Source organism: Gymnoscopelus microlampas, assembly GCF_963454915.1.
Source record: "Gymnoscopelus microlampas genome assembly, chromosome: 21".
NCBI classification, from domain to species: Eukaryota; Metazoa; Chordata; class Actinopteri; order Myctophiformes; family Myctophidae; genus Gymnoscopelus; species Gymnoscopelus microlampas.
Genome location: NC_139958.1, coordinates 28,693,176 through 28,713,448, shown reverse-complemented (window position 1 = coordinate 28,713,448; position 20,273 = coordinate 28,693,176). Strand labels below are relative to the sequence as shown.

General features: G+C 41.4%; 1 protein-coding gene across 2 annotated transcripts; it reads left to right on the top strand.

Moving 5' to 3' along the window:
- The first annotated feature begins 4,252 nt into the window (after positions 1-4,252).
- brd3a (bromodomain containing 3a) lies at positions 4,253-15,770 on the top strand. Of its 2 annotated transcripts, none has more exons than XM_084046257.1 (11): positions 4,253-4,345; positions 6,011-6,380; positions 8,499-8,636; positions 9,145-9,283; positions 10,133-10,257; positions 10,557-10,883; positions 11,339-11,467; positions 12,056-12,250; positions 12,581-12,774; positions 13,797-14,077; positions 14,891-15,770. In XM_084046257.1, exons 2-11 carry the CDS (start codon positions 6,174-6,176, stop codon positions 14,968-14,970), a joined length of 1,815 nt encoding a protein of 604 aa, XP_083902383.1. In that variant the 5' UTR covers positions 4,253-4,345; positions 6,011-6,173; the 3' UTR covers positions 14,971-15,770. The 2 variants fall into 2 exon arrangements, with proteins under 2 accessions (XP_083902383.1, XP_083902382.1); XM_084046256.1 differs by having other exon boundaries at positions 13,779-14,077.
- Positions 15,771-20,273: the final 4,503 nt, after the last annotated feature.

Here is a 20,273-nt window from a genome sequence, read left to right as displayed (position 1 = left end):
CCGTCCGTGTGTCCGTCCGTCCGTGTGTCCGTCCGTCCGTTAGCAGCTAATCTCTGGCACCGTTGGCCCGGCCGCTGCGAAACTGTGCACGCACACTCCCTGGATGCCAATTCAGAACCTCAAATTTTTCAGATTGGCCTGTTATAGCGCCACCAGGAGGCCGATATGTGCAAAACACATTTATTGATACTACTCCTACAGATTTTGTCCAAACATCACACAAATCGGTACACAGTATCTCTATAGTCATGTGATCAACGCGGATTTATCCGATTTCCCATATTCCATCCTGATTGCCTAAGATTGGCTTCCAAAGTTTGCAGGATTGGTCCGTTTTGAACAAAATGCCTCAAATCATGAACGCAGCTTGCGATTTCCGTGAAATTTCACACGCACATTTCTATTAGGCCGAGGAAGAAATGCCACCCTTTTCACATTGGCCTGTTATAGCGCCACCAGCAGGTCTAATTTTGCAAAACACATTTTTGGAACAAAATGCCTCAAATCATCAATGCAGTGTCCGATTGCAGTGAAAAGCCCTTGAACAAATGGCACCCTTTTCACATTGGCCTATTATAGCGCCACCAGGAGGCCACAATAACGTACCTGACCTGGCGGAGACCTGTGCTCTGAGGAGCACTTTTTCTAGTTTAATTCTGCCTTCGTGAAACAGGCTCCAGGTTGCACAAGGCCTGCTTAAAATGTAGGCTACTTGATATATCAAATATCAAATATTTGTATAATCTAAAAGGTCTATGGGCCAGGTCTAGCCTTTGGTTGGGAGTTGGGACTTTTGCTGTCTTGGTCCTGAAACGTTTCAGTGTGAACATGTGAACATGAACTGTGGTGCTGCCTCTGGAAGTCCTATTCTGGCAGAAGCATGCATAGAGACCTCACAAATGTATCCAGACATAGTGGCATCATGCCCCGAAAACTAGGAGATCTAAGAGTGGCAGGATCTGCATCTTCCTATGCTGTCTGTAGCTATGAGGCCCAAGCTGCCATTGTTATCCTTGGAGCTGCCCACAGCTTATTCAATCAATCAGCTCCCTCCTTGGCTTCAAGGTGCTCAATGTAAAAGAATGGAGTCTAATAATTCATACTTCATATTTATATACACTCCTCCATTTACAATAGAGTTTAGCCGAAACGTACAAACTTAGCACAACAACGGTGTCAGAAACAGAAAGGCAACGCAGTTTGTTTGAGCAAGGTCTGTTTGTTTCTCTGCAGTTGTTGAACAGCAAGGGACTTTTAGTCAATTACTTTGGTGAGCATTACTGACAATGTGCTGCATCATGTCTGTAGATCGCTATGTTTCATATTTCAAGGGGCTTGCAAGCACCAGGCTGAGTTATGTCAATGTGGATGTGCAATTGATTGATTGAATACTTTAACAGTTTGTAAATAGTACAGTGGTACAATTATGCAATGATGCTAGTTGCTACCACTCGTGCCACCGCTACAAAAAGCATGTACTGGTTGAATAGTGGATCCCAGGCACTGCACAGTGGCTGCCATGCTGTGTCCACTGATGCTTGTTGTGATGGGACAAATGCACTGAACAATTTTAACAATCCCTTACTTACTCTGGGTATCTAGACTGCCTAAAGAAGTGGTTTCAACCTTTGTTGGGCCAGCCGCCTATAACCCAGGTCCCTTACCATCCCTTAATTATCTCATTGTCCAGGCTAATCTCCCAAACCACTAAACCAATCGGTGCCAAATATCTTGTGCGCACTGCTTGTAGACCAAGGAAGTACCTCCACAATACTGCTTTTCCACATATTGTGTATATTTTGTGAATAGTTTAAACTTACGTTTCATAATGGGCTGAAACCATGCCCAAATATAGGGTCATGTGTCATAGATATGTAACTGACTTCATATACTTCCAAATATGGAATCTCACCTGGCCTGGCAGAGAAAGCCTACTATGTGTTCCATTGGGTATACCTTTCTTGTTCTGAAATGTTGGATTTGCAAATAAAAGCAATTCCAAGTTAGAGATATAAAAGCACCACTGTGAAGTCAAAACTCAGAATGTTGTGAAATCAGAGAGGATAACATAACCTCACATTTCAAACCTTTTTATTCAGTGGCAGATAGGGGCTGGTTTTCAAACTTTTTGTGCCCAAGATGTCAAAGCACATCTGTATTCTGTATTCCTATTGAAAATAGCTGACTTCACAAGCTCCCAACGCTTCGCATCGCGATACGTTGTGAGCTTGTTTTTCTTCTAGCTGTTTTTGAAAAGGTTTGATAATAACAATCAAAACTAAATACATGTAAAATGTTCGCCTATTAGATTATGACATACCCCAAAAAGGTTCACCAGGGGTTGAAGGTGCTAAAATATGTTTTAGGGTAGAATTTGCCTGTGTATTGGGAAATGAGTGCACACATTAAAGTAGTGATATAAATAAATAAAATAAAATAATAAATATTTTGTATAGTTGTATATTATAATAATGTGTGGTTGTTAACAAAATCCCTAGGCACACCGTTTGGGAACCAGAGCATGATAGCAGTGAAGAACAGTGAACCCAGGTGAAGAGTTCTATCTTAAAGGTAAAGATGTGTTCACTCCATACAATCACTCCCCGATGCCACTCCCCCTTCTTCTTCCTGGGAGAGTATCTTTCCCGTGATGCATCGCGCGGGTACGTAAACAGTGTTGCCATGTCCGCTTGTTATATGCCACTCTGGGCTTCTTTTTGTGTAAAGTTGCTTGTAAATATTGGGGGTTGCGGTGTTTTGGGCTTGTTTGTTTCTGAAATGTAGTTGCTTATTTGGCCTTGTTTCCTAATGTTCCTAAACATTGAAAATAGATCTACAAGATGAGCTTGTAGATCTGTAGAGGCTAGAGCCGTAGCCTAAGAAGTGAGTCGCTTCTTTTGGGCTTGTTTTCATAGACCTGGTTGCTTCTTTCTCTCGCACAATCTGGCAACACTGTACGTAAACAATACGTGCGATCCTAATGCAATGCCGTGCAATACTACTAGCAGCGTTCCAGCTCGTGCTGTTAGTGTTAGTAGCACATCTTGGTGTGGAAGACGCTCTTTGTCAGAAGTCATTGGCGCTTTTCTATCAGCGTTGCCAGGTTTTGAGAGAGAAACAAGCAACCGTTTCTATGAAAACAAGCCCAAAAGAAGCGAGCCCTTGGCCCTATTTTCAGAAAAATCTTGCAAGAATGTTTTAAAATTAGGTTAACACAAATCTGGTACGGGGGTCCCTGGCATAAACTGTTTTCAGATGGGGGTCCGCAGACATTAAATACATATTCATTTGGGGTCCCTTGACATGAAAATGTTTGAGAATCACTGGTTTAAACAGAAACCCGCAACTACCAATATTTACAAGCAACTTTACAGAAAAACAAGCCCACAGTAGCTTACAGTGGTGGGAAAAGTACTAAAATGTAAAATGTATCAATACCACAATGTATACTCTGTTACAATAAAGGGCCTGTGTTCAAAATGTTACTTGAGTAAAAATGCAAAAGTATTGGCATCAAAATATACTTAAAGAAGTTAAGAACCAAAAGTAAAAGTACTAGTACTGTTGACGCGTTGTGAGCTTGTAGATCGGCTATTTTCCAAATAATTAGTACTTTTACTTTTGGTACTTTAAATACATTTTGATGCCAATACTTTTGTACTTTTACTCAAGTAAATCTTAAATTTTTGGACTTTTACTTGTAACAGAGTATTTTTATATTGCAGTATTGGTACTTTTTTTGGGTTGGTACTACACCATTGGTTCTCCGGGGACCCCCAGGGGTCCTTGAGGGAGTTCCAGGGGGTCCCCAGCTAAATGATAGATTAGGCACCAAATGGACCCTTATGGGTCTGTAACTCTGAGAGTGTACAAGTGGAACCAAATGGACCCTAACGGGTCCATTTGGTTCCAATTGTACACTCTCAGAGTTAAATCAACATTGATTTTACAATATAAATTGGGGTCCCAGAGATATAAATGCCATTAAATGGGGGTCCGTAGCCCTAATGCATGTCAAACTGGGGGTCCTTGAAATTAAAATGGTTGAGAATCAATGCTAGAGCCGTAAAAAATCTCCTCTTATGGGGGGTCCCTGGCTTATCTTTTCAAAATGGGGGTCCGCGGGCTAATAAGTGTCAATTTGAGGGTCCTTGACATGAAAAAAGTTTGAGAACCACTGGGATACACACTCCACTGGTAGCTTGTAAAAAGCAGACATGGCAACAGTGGTCTCCTATGCTGCCTGCCTGGCCTCCTCCTCTAAATGAAACGGGCTCCTCTTCTCCGACTCCAACGCAGCAAACACTAAAGTCTCTCTAGCCGCTGCAACACGGCCGAACCTCCCGTAAGAAAGCAACAATAGCCTATATATAACCATGCATATACTATTAAACTTCGGCAGTGCTACACAAAGTGTTGCTGTGTTTCCCGACACATGCTTTAAAACGTGTTGTTGACGTGCACGCTTCTTTTTTTTTAGCCCCAATAGCGAGCTTTAGCCACCTTTAGCCTACCGTGGATATACATTAGCATTTGCATGCTTTCTTTTAGCAACAATGCTGCTAGCTGCGTTAGCTTGGGCTAACGCGGCTAATGGCTAACCGTAGGAATACAAAGTGTCGTTCAGCACCGCAGTGGGTGGATAATAATGTGAAACTATCAGTTGGTTATTAGTTATTTGTTTATTTCACTGGGGCTAACGCCATGCTAACTGTGATGCTACCTGGCTGAGCTAACGTTAAGTAGCGTTTCTTGTTTAGCAGCGGTTGGTTGGTGGGAGTACTCAGGTTTTCCCCCCTTTTACTTGAGTAAAAGCAGCACAATAACGTAGAAATACTCTGGTACAAGTAAATGTCCTGAGTTTGAAATCGATACTTGAGTAAAAGTAGCACAATGTAGAGATACTCTGTTGCAAGTAAATGTCCTGTTTTGAAATTTGTACTTGAGTAAAAGTAGCACAATATTATAGAAATGCTCTTGTTTACAAGTAAATATCCTGTATTTCAAAATGTACTCAACATGTCAGTACCAAACGTAAAAGTATTATTTATGCAGACTGGCCCATTTCATGATCATATTGCTGGGCTGTAGTAAGTATTACTGCATAATTGTGCTCATAGCTTTAATATCGCATTGGTAACGGTGTGGTTCAGATTTTAATTTGTGTTGCTGGGTATCTTCGTGCACCATTTTTTAGTAATGTGTTTATTATTTATAATTATCTGCAAAGTATCTAGTTACAAAAGCTGTCAAATAATTGTAGTTGGGTACAAAGTACAATATTTTCCTCTGAGATGTAGAAGTATAAAGTATCAAAAAGCAGTAAAGTAAAGTACTTCAGTCAGAATTGTGTTTAAGTACAGTACTCGACTAAATGTACTAGTTACTGTCCACCACTGTTGGTTAGTCATGCTGGGGTAAATGAGGTGGAAGCCCACCATTATGGCAAATGCTTAAATCTTCATTATTTATTGTGGTTGCATTTCTTTCTCTAAGCCACTGGATTATTTCTGTGTTCTGTTTAAATTTAATCGCAGCTGTTAAACCTTACAACCCATGCCTTGACTATTTGGAAACATGGCAGAATCTTAATAATGCACGTTGTAACTTATATTGTGTATTCCTGATATGTTGTTAGTTTGTTCTTATGTTTATTGCTGTCGCCTTCACACACATCTGGATGTTGGAATATTCAAAGAAAGCTGGAGGCAGAGGGTGATGATGTAAAATCCTCGGTGTTAATTTGAATGTTGAAATGCAACCAAATGTCCATTTTGGTTACATTTTTACACACTCAGAGTTACAAATAACACAGAATTTCATCACTGGGTTTTATTGTGTAGGCACACATTTCACGGGAAAGTTAAACAACATAATTATTCAATTATGATTGTATTTGTATTACATTTTTTTCGAGAACGTAAAGTCTCCACGCACGCATGGCCGTCTGCCGGTGAAAGCATAAAAAAAACGTATTATTAATACCCTGTATTGTTTTTTTTCTTTGTAGGTTGGCCAGAATAGGGGCTCTGAAATGGGATGCTGTTCCTGTCGGGCCTCTGAAGAGCTGACAGACAAACGGAGACGACAGAACTCGCCGAAGACGACGCTCGTCCATCCGTAGACAAGACCCAGAGGCTGACAGTCGGTCTGCCCCACGTCACGCGTGCACCATGTCCATGTTGGCCGAGCCAAAGACTTCCGTTTCTCCGCAGTTCGGCGTCAACCCGCCACCCCCCGAGTTCACCAACCCCGGCAAGCTAGGGCGCAAGACCAACCAGCTGCAGTACATGCATAACGTGGTGGTGAAAACGCTGTGGAAGCACCAGTTTGCGTGGCCATTCTACCAGCCCGTTGACGCCATCAAACTTCAACTCCCCGTAAGTAGTCTGTTGACGTTGCAGCGGTGGGGGGGATAGGCTCTATGCACAGCAGCCATATTGGACAGAAATTGGGCCCCTTCCTTGCTTCCTTCACAGGTGTTACCAATGACACTAATGAAGGCTCTGTTCCAGTGTAGCACAGTGGTTCTCAAACTTTTTAATTTCAAGGACCCCCATAACTCTGAGAGTGTACAAATGGAACCAAATGGACCCTCCCGGGTCCATTTGGTTCCATTTGTACACTCTCAGAGTTACACCCTCTCAAGGAACCGTGAGGGTCCCTGGACCACACTTTGAGACCCACTAGTATTTCTAGTGAGCCAACATGCACAATATCAGCACCCTGACTCTGTTTGACCAGAATGGAACAGAGCCTTCATTAGTATCATTGGTAGCACCTGTGAAGGAAGTCAGAAGAGGCCCAATTTTTCTCCAAAATGACTGCTGTGCATAGAGCCTATTGGGCACCGCAGGGGTACGTACGGTCACGCGTATGCGCCAGAAGCGACAGCTTTCCCCGTTCACTTCCATTCGGTGGGAGCAAAGAGGTGGAGCTGCCCTTTTGTGGCACGTTGCCGCGTGTGTGTGGCTTCAAACATGTCTGAAGTGAACCTTGGAGTTCAACATTGGTGAACTTCGCCTTTGCATCAACCAGTAGGAAAGAAGCACTGTGGTTGACCCCACTTGGCAAGCGTTAAGTTTGTAGTTTTGTTTCAATGAGCCAAACACTCAACTGCAAGTGAAATAAATTACGCACCAGGAAACGGCATTGCTCACAACCCGCAAGACCAGGGGTCTTCAACGTTTTCAGGCCAAGGACCCCCTAGCTGAGAGGGAGATGAAGCAGGGACCCCCACTATATTGTATAAAATTGTGTTTCAGATTATACTTTTTTCGTTTACTTGGTCTGCTCTTTTTCCCCTCGACACCTTTACCTCTTTAGCCAAAAATAGCTATTTTTGGCTAAAGTTCTCCTCAGAAAAGGGATGCTAGGGTTAATTTAAAGGTTAAGGTAAAACAAAAAAATCATATCGCAGAAAGATTTGTCGGACCCCCTGTCGTAACTCTGGGGACCCCTTGGGATCCTGTTGAAGACCCCTGCGCAAGACACCATGGGAAATTGGTGTTGCACATCAAAAATAGCCAATCTACAAGCTGCTGAGCTATTTTCTGATGTGCAACACTGGCGTACAACTGAGCATGAATTAGGCGTTGTTGGGAGTTGGAACATGACAAATATGTAGTCAACATTTTACAAATATATACTTTATGTTGCGTGTTGAGTGCCAACTGAATCATACCCGTAGTATTGAAAATGGACCAATCATTCATTGCCAGTCTTGCCAATTTTCAATATTGTGACCGTTCCTTTTTAAGCAAACTTATCTGATCACGTTGGCTAATGGCATGTCCAAGTTGGAGCATGTAGGGTGTGAATACAATTGTGCCACGGTCCAACCCTTGTGGAAGGATGCAATAGGCTCTATGCACAGCAGCCATATTGGAAAGAAATTGGGCCTCTTCAAGTTCTTACTTCTCACAGGTGTTACCAATGATACTAATGAAGGCTCTGGGTTAGGGTTAGGGTTCCATTCTGGTCAAACAGAGTCAGGGTGCTGATATTGTGCATGTTGGCTCACTAGAAATACTAGTGGGTCTCAAAGTGTGGTCCAGGGACCCTCATGGTTCCTTGAGAGGGTGTAACTCTGAGAGTGTACAAATGGAACCAAATGGACCCGGGAGGGTCCATTTGGTTCCATTTGTACACTCTCAGAGTTATGGGGGTCCTTGAAATTAAAAGGTTTGAGAACCACCGTGCTACACTAAATGGAACAGAGCCTTCATTAGTGTCATTGGTAACACCTGTGAAGGAAGCAAGGAAGGGGCCCAATCTCTGTCCAATATGGCTGCTGTGCATAGAGCGAGAGCGTATTGACTGGGATCTGTACCTGCCAAGTGATGCATGCATACTCAGTCCTACTGGAAAGGTGGGACTCGAACCAAGTGTGGGAGGTGCCAGAATGTCCTATAATGGTGTGAAGGAAAATGTTGTGGAATTGTGTGGACCGGAGAGAAATAACCGACACGTTGTCTCATTCTGTCTCTGTCAACCAGGATTATCATAAGATTATCAAGATTCCTATGGATATGGGAACAATAAAGAAACGACTGGAGAACAATTACTATTGCAGTGCTAGTGAATGTATGCAAGACTTCAACACTATGTTCACCAACTGCTACATATACAACAAGGTGAGGACCATCACCATCGTGTTGCTCGGCACTTGTGATCATGTTCTTGTGTACTTACATGAAATTGCATATACATTAACCCATTGAGACCTGAAGCCGATTCTACATGTCTCCTAAATCCCAACAGTATTCTGAAAAACGTATGTTTCTATATCAGTGGTGCTCAATCTTTTTCATGTCAAGGACCCCCAAAATGATATGTATTTGGCCGCCGACCCCCATCAAAATATTTTGTTCCAGGGACCCCCAGAAGCAACGATTTGAGTTAAAAATGTTCGCTTTAAAAATATTGTATTCAAAGATTTGCACATATTTTCACGTTTTTTCAAAAATAGCAGATCTACAAGCTCATAGCGCGGCACTCGGTGCCGCGCTATGAGCTTCTAGATCTGCTATTTTTGAATAGCCCAAAGTGTAAAATAATGCTTTTTAGCTCAAATCTAAAAATGACACAGTTCCAGGTCTTAATGGGTTGATTTTAACAAACATTCTGTGCATTTCACTCCAGCCCACAGATGACATTGTGCTGATGGCACAGGCCTTGGAAAAGATATTCTTGCAGAAAGTCGCCATGATGCCACCAGGAGAAGTGGAGCTTTTGCCTCCAGCACCGAAGGTCAAGGCAGCCAAAAAGAGCCTCCCTTCAGGTGAGTGTTTCGCCTATTGTTTGTTTTTTTAGCTCCCTAACGTTGGGGCTCTAAGGATGGCTTATGTCGGTCCGTCCAGCCAATGCTTGTTCAGCTATGGAATTGTCTGTGCACCTTCCTGCTCCCCAGATGATGGCCCCAATGATTTTGGTCCCTAGCCCAACCCGTACATTGAAACCCGGCATGTGATTTGCAGGCTGTACCTGTTCCTCATGACATCGACTAGCCCAGTGGTTCTCAAACTTTTTCATGTCAAGGACCCCCAAATGGACACTTATAAGCCCGCGGACCCCCATTTGAAAAGATAAAATATTTAAGGACCCCCAGTTTGACATGCATTAGGGCTACAGACCCCCATTTAATGGCATTTCTATCTCTGGAACCCCAATTCATGTTGTAAAATCAATGTGAACTTAACTCTGAGAGTGTACAAATGTTCCATTTGTACACTCTCAGAGTTACAGACCCATAAGGGTCCATTTGGTTCCTATCCATCATTTAGCTGGGGACCCCCTGGAACCCCCTCAAGTACCCCTGGGGGTCCTCGGACCCCACTTTGAGAACCAATGGACTAGCCGACTTTTAATGCCCATCCCTCCCTACTCCCAACCGAACCAAACCTAAGAACGACAACTGAACGTTGGCTCAAAGCACATTTTTGCATTAGCAATTTGTTCTTTCTCAAACATTAACTGTGCCATCATAATTAATTTCTCAGCAACAGCTGAAAATGATGAAACATTTGATGTGTTCCACCTTTTTTTTTTAAATCAGTTCAACTGATTTTGCTATGCATGACCCAACCTTGATTTCTATTTCCTTGTTCAATTTGTGTAAATATCCATACAGCCAGTGAGGATGAAACCGTGATCTCCTGCTCTTCAGTGACGCCACCCAAATCACAGACAACCCTCAACTCCATTACCTCCATCTCGTTAACCACCAACCTGCCATCATCCCCGCCTGCTGCCAGAGTGAGTCAACAACATGTTACCTTAACCCATTAAGACCTGAGGCGATTCTTTAAAAGAAATCTAAATCCTAACAGTTTTTTGAAAAAAATCAAAAAAGAAAAAATTAAAGATTTTTCAAAAATAGCAGATCTACAGGCTCATATGAGCTTGTGTATCTGCTATTTTTGAATAGCCAAAGAAATCTAAAGTGACACAAATGCATTCCAGGTCTTAATGGGTCAAATTATTTCTCATCTTTGACTAGACACACTGGAACATAATTTTAACCAACCGCGATAATGTGTGTGTTTGTCGAGAAGAAAGGGATGAAGCGGAAAGCAGACACCACCACTACCTCAATAATCACGACCAGCATAAACGACTCGCCGGAAGGGAAGCCGAGGCGCGAGAGCACGGGCCGAGCCATCAAGCCCCCCAAGAAGGACTTGGAAGAAGTGGAGATGGGCTTCAAGCGGGGCAAACTGAGCGAGCAGCTGAAGTATTGCGACGGCATCCTGAAAGAAATGCTCTCTAAGAAGCACGCGGCCTACGCCTGGCCTTTCTACAAGCCCGTCGACGCCGAGGCTCTACAGCTACACGACTACCATGACATCATCAAATACCCCATGGATCTTAGCACCGTCAAAGTGAGAATCGCACAATTTCGGCCCATACTATTCTTATCTTCGATTCTTCCAGTCCACTAGATCAGTGGTTCTCAAACTTTTTCATGTCAAGGACCCCCCCAAAATGATATTCATTCGGCCGCGGACCCCCATCTCAAATATTTTGTTCCAGGGACCCCCAGAAGCAAAGATTTGAGTTACAAATGTTCTCTTTAAAAATATACATGTTCAAAGATTTGCACACATTTTCACGATTTCTCAAAAATAGCAGATCTACAAGCTCATAGCGCGGCACTCGGTGCCGCGCTATGAGCTTGTATATCTGCTATTTTTGAATAGCCAAAGTAAAGTTCCCCTGGAACCCCCCTACGGACCCCACTTTGAGAACCAATGCACTAGGTTTTGTGGTTTTGTGTGAATTTGCTCATGCCTGCTGTTGCGGTCTTGCGTGTTGATAACGTATTGTTCATTTTCAGAAAAAGATGGATGGACGAGAGTACATTGACGCACAGGCCTTTGCTGCAGATGTTCGACTAATTTTCTCAAATTGCTACAAATACAACCCCCCTGATCATGAGGTCGTTGCTATGGCCAGAAAACTCCAGGTATGTCTGGAGTTTTGAGCTTGCCTTGAATTTTGAAAGATGTGAACTAAAATGTAAAGTTCTCTCCTCTGTGGACCTTTAAAGGAGCAGTTCACCCAAAAAACAACTTATTTTTTATCAATTACACACCGTATGAAGCATTCATGGAGATTTTTTGTTTTTTGTCGCATTCCTAAGCCAATAATTTGATTACCGGCGGAATAATGCTAATGGGTAACTGCCTTTCATTCCGACATCTCGCCACTCCGACTAGTGGCTTCCGCGTGCGGTTAGGGTTAGGTATAGGCTTCGTTAACGTCGGAAAGGCGACATGTCGGAAATGCGCCATGTAACCATGCTAATGTATCAGGTAGGAGACACAAAGTAGACTCTTTTTGTCTCCTACCGGAAATACACCCTGTCATCAAATTATTGGCTCAGGAATGCGACAAAAACTAAAATCCATGAATTCAAGGCTTTATATATTGGGTGTGTCATTGATAGAAAATAAGTACATTTTTGGGTGAACTACTCCTTTAAGATCATTATTATTGTTATTATTACTTATTTATTTATTGTACTGTACTTTTTTTGTACATCTGTTTTCAGGATGTGTTTGAGATGAGGTTTTCCAAGATGCCAGATGAACCTGTAGAAATGAACTCGCCAGGAGGAGGCGCTGTCACTAAAAGCACGGCCTTAAGTGGTAGCAGTGGCAACTCCTCCAGTTCGGGCAGCTCCGACTCGGAGGACGAGCGAGCCAGCCGACTGGCCGAGTTGCAGGAGCAGGTTGGCGCAGAACAGGTGTGTTACACAGCCTGCTAATTCAGACCCGTCTCTCAATTAGCCTTCTTGATGGCTCTTCTTGATGGATTCATCATTTCCCAAGACTAAATATGGACCCATTACTATATATGCATTAACTTGCTGTGGCTTCAGTCTTATTTTAGTGTGGTGGTGTCGTATTATTTTATGCGATTTCTCGGCACCAAAGTGTGAATGAACAGGGCCGGAAATTTGGATGCACCAATAATTCTGTGTCCTACTCTCAGGACGTTTCTCTGTCTTGTTTATTTTCCACATTTTACCATGTGGCTCTGCGCTGACCAATCTCCACTGTCTCTCTCCGCCCAGCTAAAAGCCGTCCATGAACAGCTTGCTGCGCTTTCTCAGGCTCCTGTGAGTAAACCAAAGAAGAAAAAAGAAAAAGACAAGAAAAAGGATGCCAAAAACAGTAAAGGCAATCCAGAAGAGGAGAAAAAAGCTAAAGCAGGAAAGCAGGGTCAACAGAAAAGTTCCTCCAGAAAGGTCAACAGCAGTGGCTCCAGGTACTGGAAGATTCCTCCTTTTTTTATTACTCTAGTGCTGGTTCTGTATTCTTATTGACTTATGTCTTATTGACATATATTCTAATAAAAACTACTCAATCTACTCTTTTATGAATCTATTGGTAATTTTGTTAATATAAAATAAAGACCCCCTAAAAACTGCATCCTATTGAATAAATACATGTACAGCATTATAACAAATAACAATTTTAAAGCGCAATGACACTTTGGTAAAGGTTTGGGTTGTGTAGTAACCTTGTCATGATTTAACTAGACAAGTTGGCAAGATATCTTGCTCTATTGATTAGAAATTGATATGCCAAAATAGTCTCCTCATTGACTAACGTTGCACGCTGAAACATGCCTGGTACGACATTTATTTTTTACAAAAATGTCAACTTCCTGTTGATTTTGCTATTTGAATCCTGTCCTAGTGTTCTTCCTTACACAAATTGCTAAATCAACATTTTGTGATGTTATATAATTGGCAGAATTCAGCATTGTTTGCTGTCGTTTTTGTGCTAAAAGAGTGACTTTGAGAGTCGTTTCACCGTGAAATGCAACTCAATTAGGAGACTATTTTTGGATGATTCATTTCTAATCAATCAATCAATCAATCAATCAATCAGTGGAGCAATATAGAGATATAGATCTCGCCGATTGGACTAGTTACATCATGACAAGGTAACTACACAACTCAAATGTATAAAGTGTCATTACACTTTAAGTGCCGCGTAAAGCCAAAGTCGTCCCTTGAATTGCAGAAAACTCGACTAAAGAGCGGGTGAATTCCTCAAAATCCCTCAGCCCCATACATGAACCAGAAAATAATTGCATTTTAGGCATGCAGATCCACTAAGCAGACCATAGGATTCCATGGGGAGGATGTAGCAGTTGCATGTGTGTGTGTGTGTGTGTGTAACATTATTGTACTGTATTTTTAGGTATGTCAATTGCATGGCACATGAGCTATTGATTGGCCTATTGCAAGTAAACGTTACTAGTTTTGTCCCCACCAACAGACAACCGAAGAAGAAAACCAGGGGCTATGATTCAGATGGTGAGCCTCTGCCCATGACTTATGACGAGAAACGCCAGCTGAGCCTGGACATTAACCGGCTACCGGGCGGGAAGCTGGGCCGTGTGGTGCGCATCATCCAGACTCGGGAGCCATCACTACGCGATTCCAACCCGGATGAGATTGAGATTGACTTTGAGACACTCAAGTCGTCAACACTGCGTGAACTCGAGCGATACGTCAAGCTGTGTTTACATAAGAAGAGGAAGAAGACAGAAACTAACCGTGAGTACTGAGTGCCGTGAACCTCCTTTATAAACCTGTATGTGGCTGCAACTATCGATTTATTCTTTTATTTATTCTTTTTTTTTTTTACAAATCTCTATTAAACTTTTAAGCAGACAAAAGACGGCATGTAGTCAAGACCAATATAACAAAGAGGTCTGCAATTTTCTGACAAACAACAAAATTGACAACAGTAAAGATTAAATAAAGGTATACAAAATTATAATAAAACATTTATAAACAGTATCAACCCAAGACAAAAAACAAAAGATAAGAAAAAACAGGCAGCGGTTCCGGTAGGAGACGCAAAGGAGACTCTTTGTGTCTCCTACCGGAACCGCTGTTGGTCATCAAATTATTGGCTTAGGAATGCGAGAAAAACAGAAACGTATCCATGAATTCAAGTCTCCATGGGATGACTAATCGATAGAAAAAAAGTCATTTTGGGGTGAACTATCCCTTTTAAGCCATATTTGTATAGCCTTGCATGGCCAGACTAATATCACTGCGTAGATATTAGCCTGGAATCTCTGTGTGGAACCTGCATTTCCAAGGGGCTGATTTAAAAAAAAAAAGAGGCCTCTGGTGATAAACCCGCCCACATTTGCATACTGGGCCCTGATTGGTGCCCCACAACTTGGGGGGGCAGCGAAATCCAATCACAACCGAGCGGGCCAGACCAAATCTGCCGAGGGCATTTCTTCTTTTCTTTTAATTGTATTTTTATGAGCGATCTAATCGATTAGTTTGATGTTGTACCCCTAAACCTATAGCATTGTACTTGCATTGACCTGGTTTTGTCCTCGCCCAAAGGTGCCAGTGGGAGCAGTAGCTCTTCAGAATTTGGCAGCAGCAGTTCCAGTGGCTCGAGTTCAGACAGCGACTCTGATTGAAGGAGCATGTTGGTGTACTATACCTGTTTTGTGGATTTCTTAAAAATATATATTTTTTATTTTCTATTTGTATTTCATTTTTCTAAGGAAGACATATGAAGAGTTTGTTTCCAAAATGTCTACTATCAATTCAGAATTGGATTTCAGAGCAATGTGCACCCAAGACACTGCAGCCCTAAGATTACTGTCAACTTTAAAAAATGTGTTTATTGATTTGTCAGTTTGAGTTGTGTGACCGCCGGCGGTCTTGTGTTGATGTCATGATGAAAATAGCAGATCTACAAGCTCACAAGGCGTCGCATTGTGATCTTATAGATCATCTGCTTTTTTTTTGGGTCAAATGTAAGCCCCAGAATAGAGATGCTAGGTTCAAGGTTAAGGGTTTTAGTTCTGTCAGTTTTTAGTCGTTAGGATTTCTGGCAAATGGCTTTTCCTCCCCAGTTGCCAGCGTTTTGCATTTTGAATACAACTGACATACTGTTGCTAAATGTATTTTTATGACATTTTAAACAAATTTAGTCCACTACCTTTTTCAGTTTTCACGTAAGCTTACCTACCTGTTTTGAGCTCCTGCTAAATATACGGTGTATATTTTATTATGTTTTGTAAACAAACACATGTATGTATGCATACAAAAAACTTTGCAATAATGTTACAGAAGAATTTTACACCAGGAGTCTTGTATTTGAAATATAACTGTTCCAATGTACTAGATACTTAATGTTTCGGGGAAAGGGGTTAACCTAACCTCTAAATGGTTTATTTGCAGTTTGGAATAAAACTCTTCATATGCCACCATCCACCCTTATAAAACATTTATTTTTGAAATTCCTTCCAAATTTGAATGGCTTTGGTCCAACGTTCTTTCTTTCAAATAGATGTACTAGGTGTGCAACTAGCAAATATTGTGATATTTAGTACATAAGAAGTAGAAAGGTTCGCTCAGTGGAGCGCAAATGTCCACCAGAAGGCCAGCCCTACTTTCCTCCATCTTGTCTGTGTAGACCAGGGCATGTGATGACAATGTTTTGGTCTTGTGTGGGTGTATGAAAAGGCATAGGGTTATTGGGTGAAGGGATACGATAAAGTACTGTCATTACATCGGAGTGACTGGCTAGTTGTGGGCAATAGCCTTGTGGAACCCGTGGTGGGACGATTGCTCTGCGATTATTAATTCACAAACATGACAGTGCACAAGCAATATGATGTAGATCTACCTTGTAGTTGGCGAGATTAGCTGTGGAATTAGCTCTCAAGACAGATTTGTAATGAATAGTCAGTAGGGTCGCTGTTAAATTCAGTAGGAGCTCTCTTAGGGAGCAGGCCCTTGGCCAGGAAGAAGGCAAAATAGCAAAAAGGGGCCTGGTTTACTCTCTTTTTCAGGAATGGAAAATAGCTAGCCCCCAGAGGTAAAAAAAATAGTATATACTGTATATATTTTTTTATCTGAATGGGTTCCCATATTGGCTGCGGGTAGACAGACAGACAGACACAGACAAACAGGGCTGGATTCAATATCTCCACCTGGTGAAGATAAAGTACAGCAGAGGCATGGATCACCCACTCACCCCCAGCAAAATGAACTAGGTATAACATCCAATTTCAAGGAAAACATTTGATTAGTATCCTCGAAGAAAGAAATGCTTTACGTTACAAATATCACAAGTTAAAACATTTGTGAACTGCTCTACCAAAGTATTTCAGATATTTCTGAATAAACACTTTTTGAGGTATGTCTACTGGAGATGTAAAAGGAGATTATTAGCTTTATAACGATGTCACGAATACTTTTATACAAGGACAAATAAGCTGTTAGTGCTGTTGGCTAACATAATTATGAATATTAATTATGCATGTTAACCAACATTTCCCAGCTTAAAAATAAATGGTTCCCTACAAAATCAGGCAATATTTACACAGCTGACAAAAATCCCGTAAGCAAAATGTTTCCCAACATTGGTAGAGCAGGGCACATTTTGTTTTACTCTATGGGTAAAGTGTGAACGTGTTTAACAACCCCTTTGGCTGTTGTCGAAGTTGTTGGTGCCCTGTGTTGCCAAATTAACCGTATTTAATACCATAATATGGTAATGTATAGTAGACAGGTGTTATCCGAGGTTGTAGTATAAAACGATGAAGACAGTCGCAATCTGTTGACAATAAAGATGCTCTTTTCTCTCTGTCAACAGATTGTCAAACTGACATTAGCTTTGATGGTAACTGGTACTGTATAAGGACTAGTAGCATCACTACCAAGTTACCCCACTTGTATCCAGTGTATGTATGGACTTTTTTTCTTCCCTTTTTTTTGTTAACTATTGCAGAAGTAGAGACATGATTATTTTTCTTATTGAGCTCTAGGAGAGCTGTACATGAGTACCTCAGGTTTTCTTTTCTTTTCTTCTTTTTTACTTGGTCAATGCCATTGCCTCAAAGGTTTGCATTGTTGAGCTATATCTATTTTCCATCTTGGTCATCAAAGACATTGTGTTCAATTTCATAACTAATCTTATGCATTTTTGGTGACAGATTTCAGAGAAGCAATCAGGTGTCTGCCGCTGCAAATTATGTTTGTATCCCCACAAAATGTGGTTACTTTATTTTGTTGGGTCTGCAGTGCTTCTCATTGTTAGAGTCATTCGGCTTTAGAACTCTAACATTTGAAAAGATGTTAATATCTGTGTCAGGTGTAAGAAAATATAAAATTATGGACAGATCACTCTGCAAATAGGTACCTTTTTCCTCATTGCTGAGTTTGTCTCATAGACATAACCACTAGGCTGGTAGTGTTCTTATGCTTAATTTATACTCTGTTGTACGAACAACAGCTGATCTACAACGCAACGTGTTTTGAGCTTGTGGATTGGCTATTTTTGGTGAGCGACAGCGTCGTATGACAATGTATAAATCAGGCTTTAGAGGAGCACGCTACTCTGTCTGACTTATTTCTGGGTTTACCACACTTGCTCATGAATGTATGATGCCTTGAATGCTTTTGCTTCACATTTTCAGTGATTAAAATGTGTGGATCAATGCTTCAAAATATATTTGGAAATGTGCATCCTGAGTTGTTAGTTGTTAGAACCAACCCGTTTGTTTTCTTTAATTTTCTTGTATTTCATTTGTATTTTTGGTGCAAACAGAGTGGTACTCTTGCCCTTTTAGTTTAGTTTAGTTATCAATAACAATGACCATAACAAAACTTCTCAATCTTTTTTTTTACATGCATAACAGATATCTTTGAATTAGCCTACATATATTGTATATTAGGGAATTATTTGATTATGCCCCTAATGTAGTGGCTCTTAATTCTGAAAGCTGCCACAAAAACTGTGTATACATTTCTCTGCCTTTACCGATGTATCTGGTGTTGACTCTCAGTTTTATGTTTTTTATTATTATGAATCATTTCTCATAGAGGTGAAAGACTGACAAAGCTAATGTATATAAATATATGAATATATATCCAAACCTAAGTCCCCTTTTTAGGCTCCAGTAACTTTTTATATTTTGATAAGCAGAGATTCATTTCATTTCCAACATGCATGGAAGTTTACTGTATCTTTGTTATACCTTTTGAGCCTGTTTAAAGTGTCTTCCTGTATAATGTCTGCCATGGAAACAAACTGAGGATTTTAGTTTTAGTTGTTACAATATGGACACAGTGGCAGGGATGTGATTGTTGAGGATATCAGGTAGGAGCTAGAAATTAATGTACAGTAACTGCTAACCTGAAAAAAGTTATTTTCTCTTGGTTTTTGTAAATAAATGAAAACAAAACAGATGTTGTCTTGTGCCTTTAAATGGATCACTGGAAGTGTATACAGTACTTGCATAAAGCATTGCTAACAAGGGGAATTTTGTTGTGTGTCAAAACAAGCCATCTCCCTTCGCTTATGTCCAACACACTAATAGCAGCCAAAGAGAAAAACAATGAGCAATGCCTAGCAATTTGTGTTGAATATTCCTACGTAGTGGCAACAAGCAAGTGTTATTAATCGCATAGAGTTAGGATGAGTTTGACAATATGCTTTATAAAGGAGGCAAAAACAATAACATGGACTGCTGGCATATGCATGCACGTTGTGTCTCAATGAAACCTTAATACAGCAAATTATGTTCAGGCATTGTATCATTGAACAACAAGTTCTACAGTGTTGGTTACACACATTTTTATGTATGGCCTCTGGATTAACTTTTGACTGCTCTGCCACTACACCCAAGTTTTTCAGAACCAACCAAGTTCTGTTTAATTTTGGTCTCAGCACTAAATTGATCTTGTTAGACAGGCATACACTTGTGTTGTGTCTATCTGTCTGTCTGTCTGTCTGTCTGTCTGTCTGTCTGTTTGTCTGTATGTGTTTATGTCTGTGTGTCTGTCCATATAATGTTGCAAACTACTTGGCCGATCAGCGTGATATTTCTTGTGCATGTGTAGCAGAGTAGCTCAGCCTGATGCCCAAAAAAGCCTAATACCTCCCCTGACCAAAGAGGAACTCCCTCTTGAGGTCTTACGTCGAGTATGAATGGGCCTCGAATGGCGCTAGATGTTTGCTTTCCCCACACAGGAGACCCAGGTTCGAATCTTGGGTGTTACACATGCTCACGCCAGGCAGGCCACGGACCTATCTCTTGGCCAACCACATACTACTGCTACCACTATCCAGGTAAAGGCTCCTGGCAACTTTAAGGTGTAAAAGGCAGGTGTTGTTGGATGGTCCTATAACAGTCTTCAACAGGGGGTCCGGGACCCCTAGGGGGTCCTCAGAGTTACTACAGGGAATCTGCCAAATCTTTGTGTGGTGGGGAACATTAGCCGAAAATAGCAGATCTACAAGCTCACAACGCCTAGCAGGCTCAGCGCCGAGGCATTGTGAGCTTGTAGATCTGCTATTTTCGGAGAGTCTGTGTAGAGGGAAAAAGAGCAGACCAAGTACAGATCCAACGGTCAAGTTGACTGAGGGTTTAAAGGTTAACTATCTGAAAATACACATTAACGTGAATGCAGCTATCTATGAAATCTACGAACATTTTTTAATCTGCAACACAATACAATATTTAGCGGGGGTCCCTGCCTCATCGTCTCTCAATTAGTGGGTCCTTAGCCTGAACAACGTTGATGTACCCCTGATTGGAAAATTGTAGGAGTTGAACATTACATTTAGTTTGATTCGGTTCCACAGATACATATTGTGAAAATAGCCGAACTACAAGCTCACAACGCCTTGCAGTGTGAGGCGTTGTGAGCTTGCAGATCGGCTATTTTCTCAATGTTTGCCTCTTTCTCACACATTATTTGACAG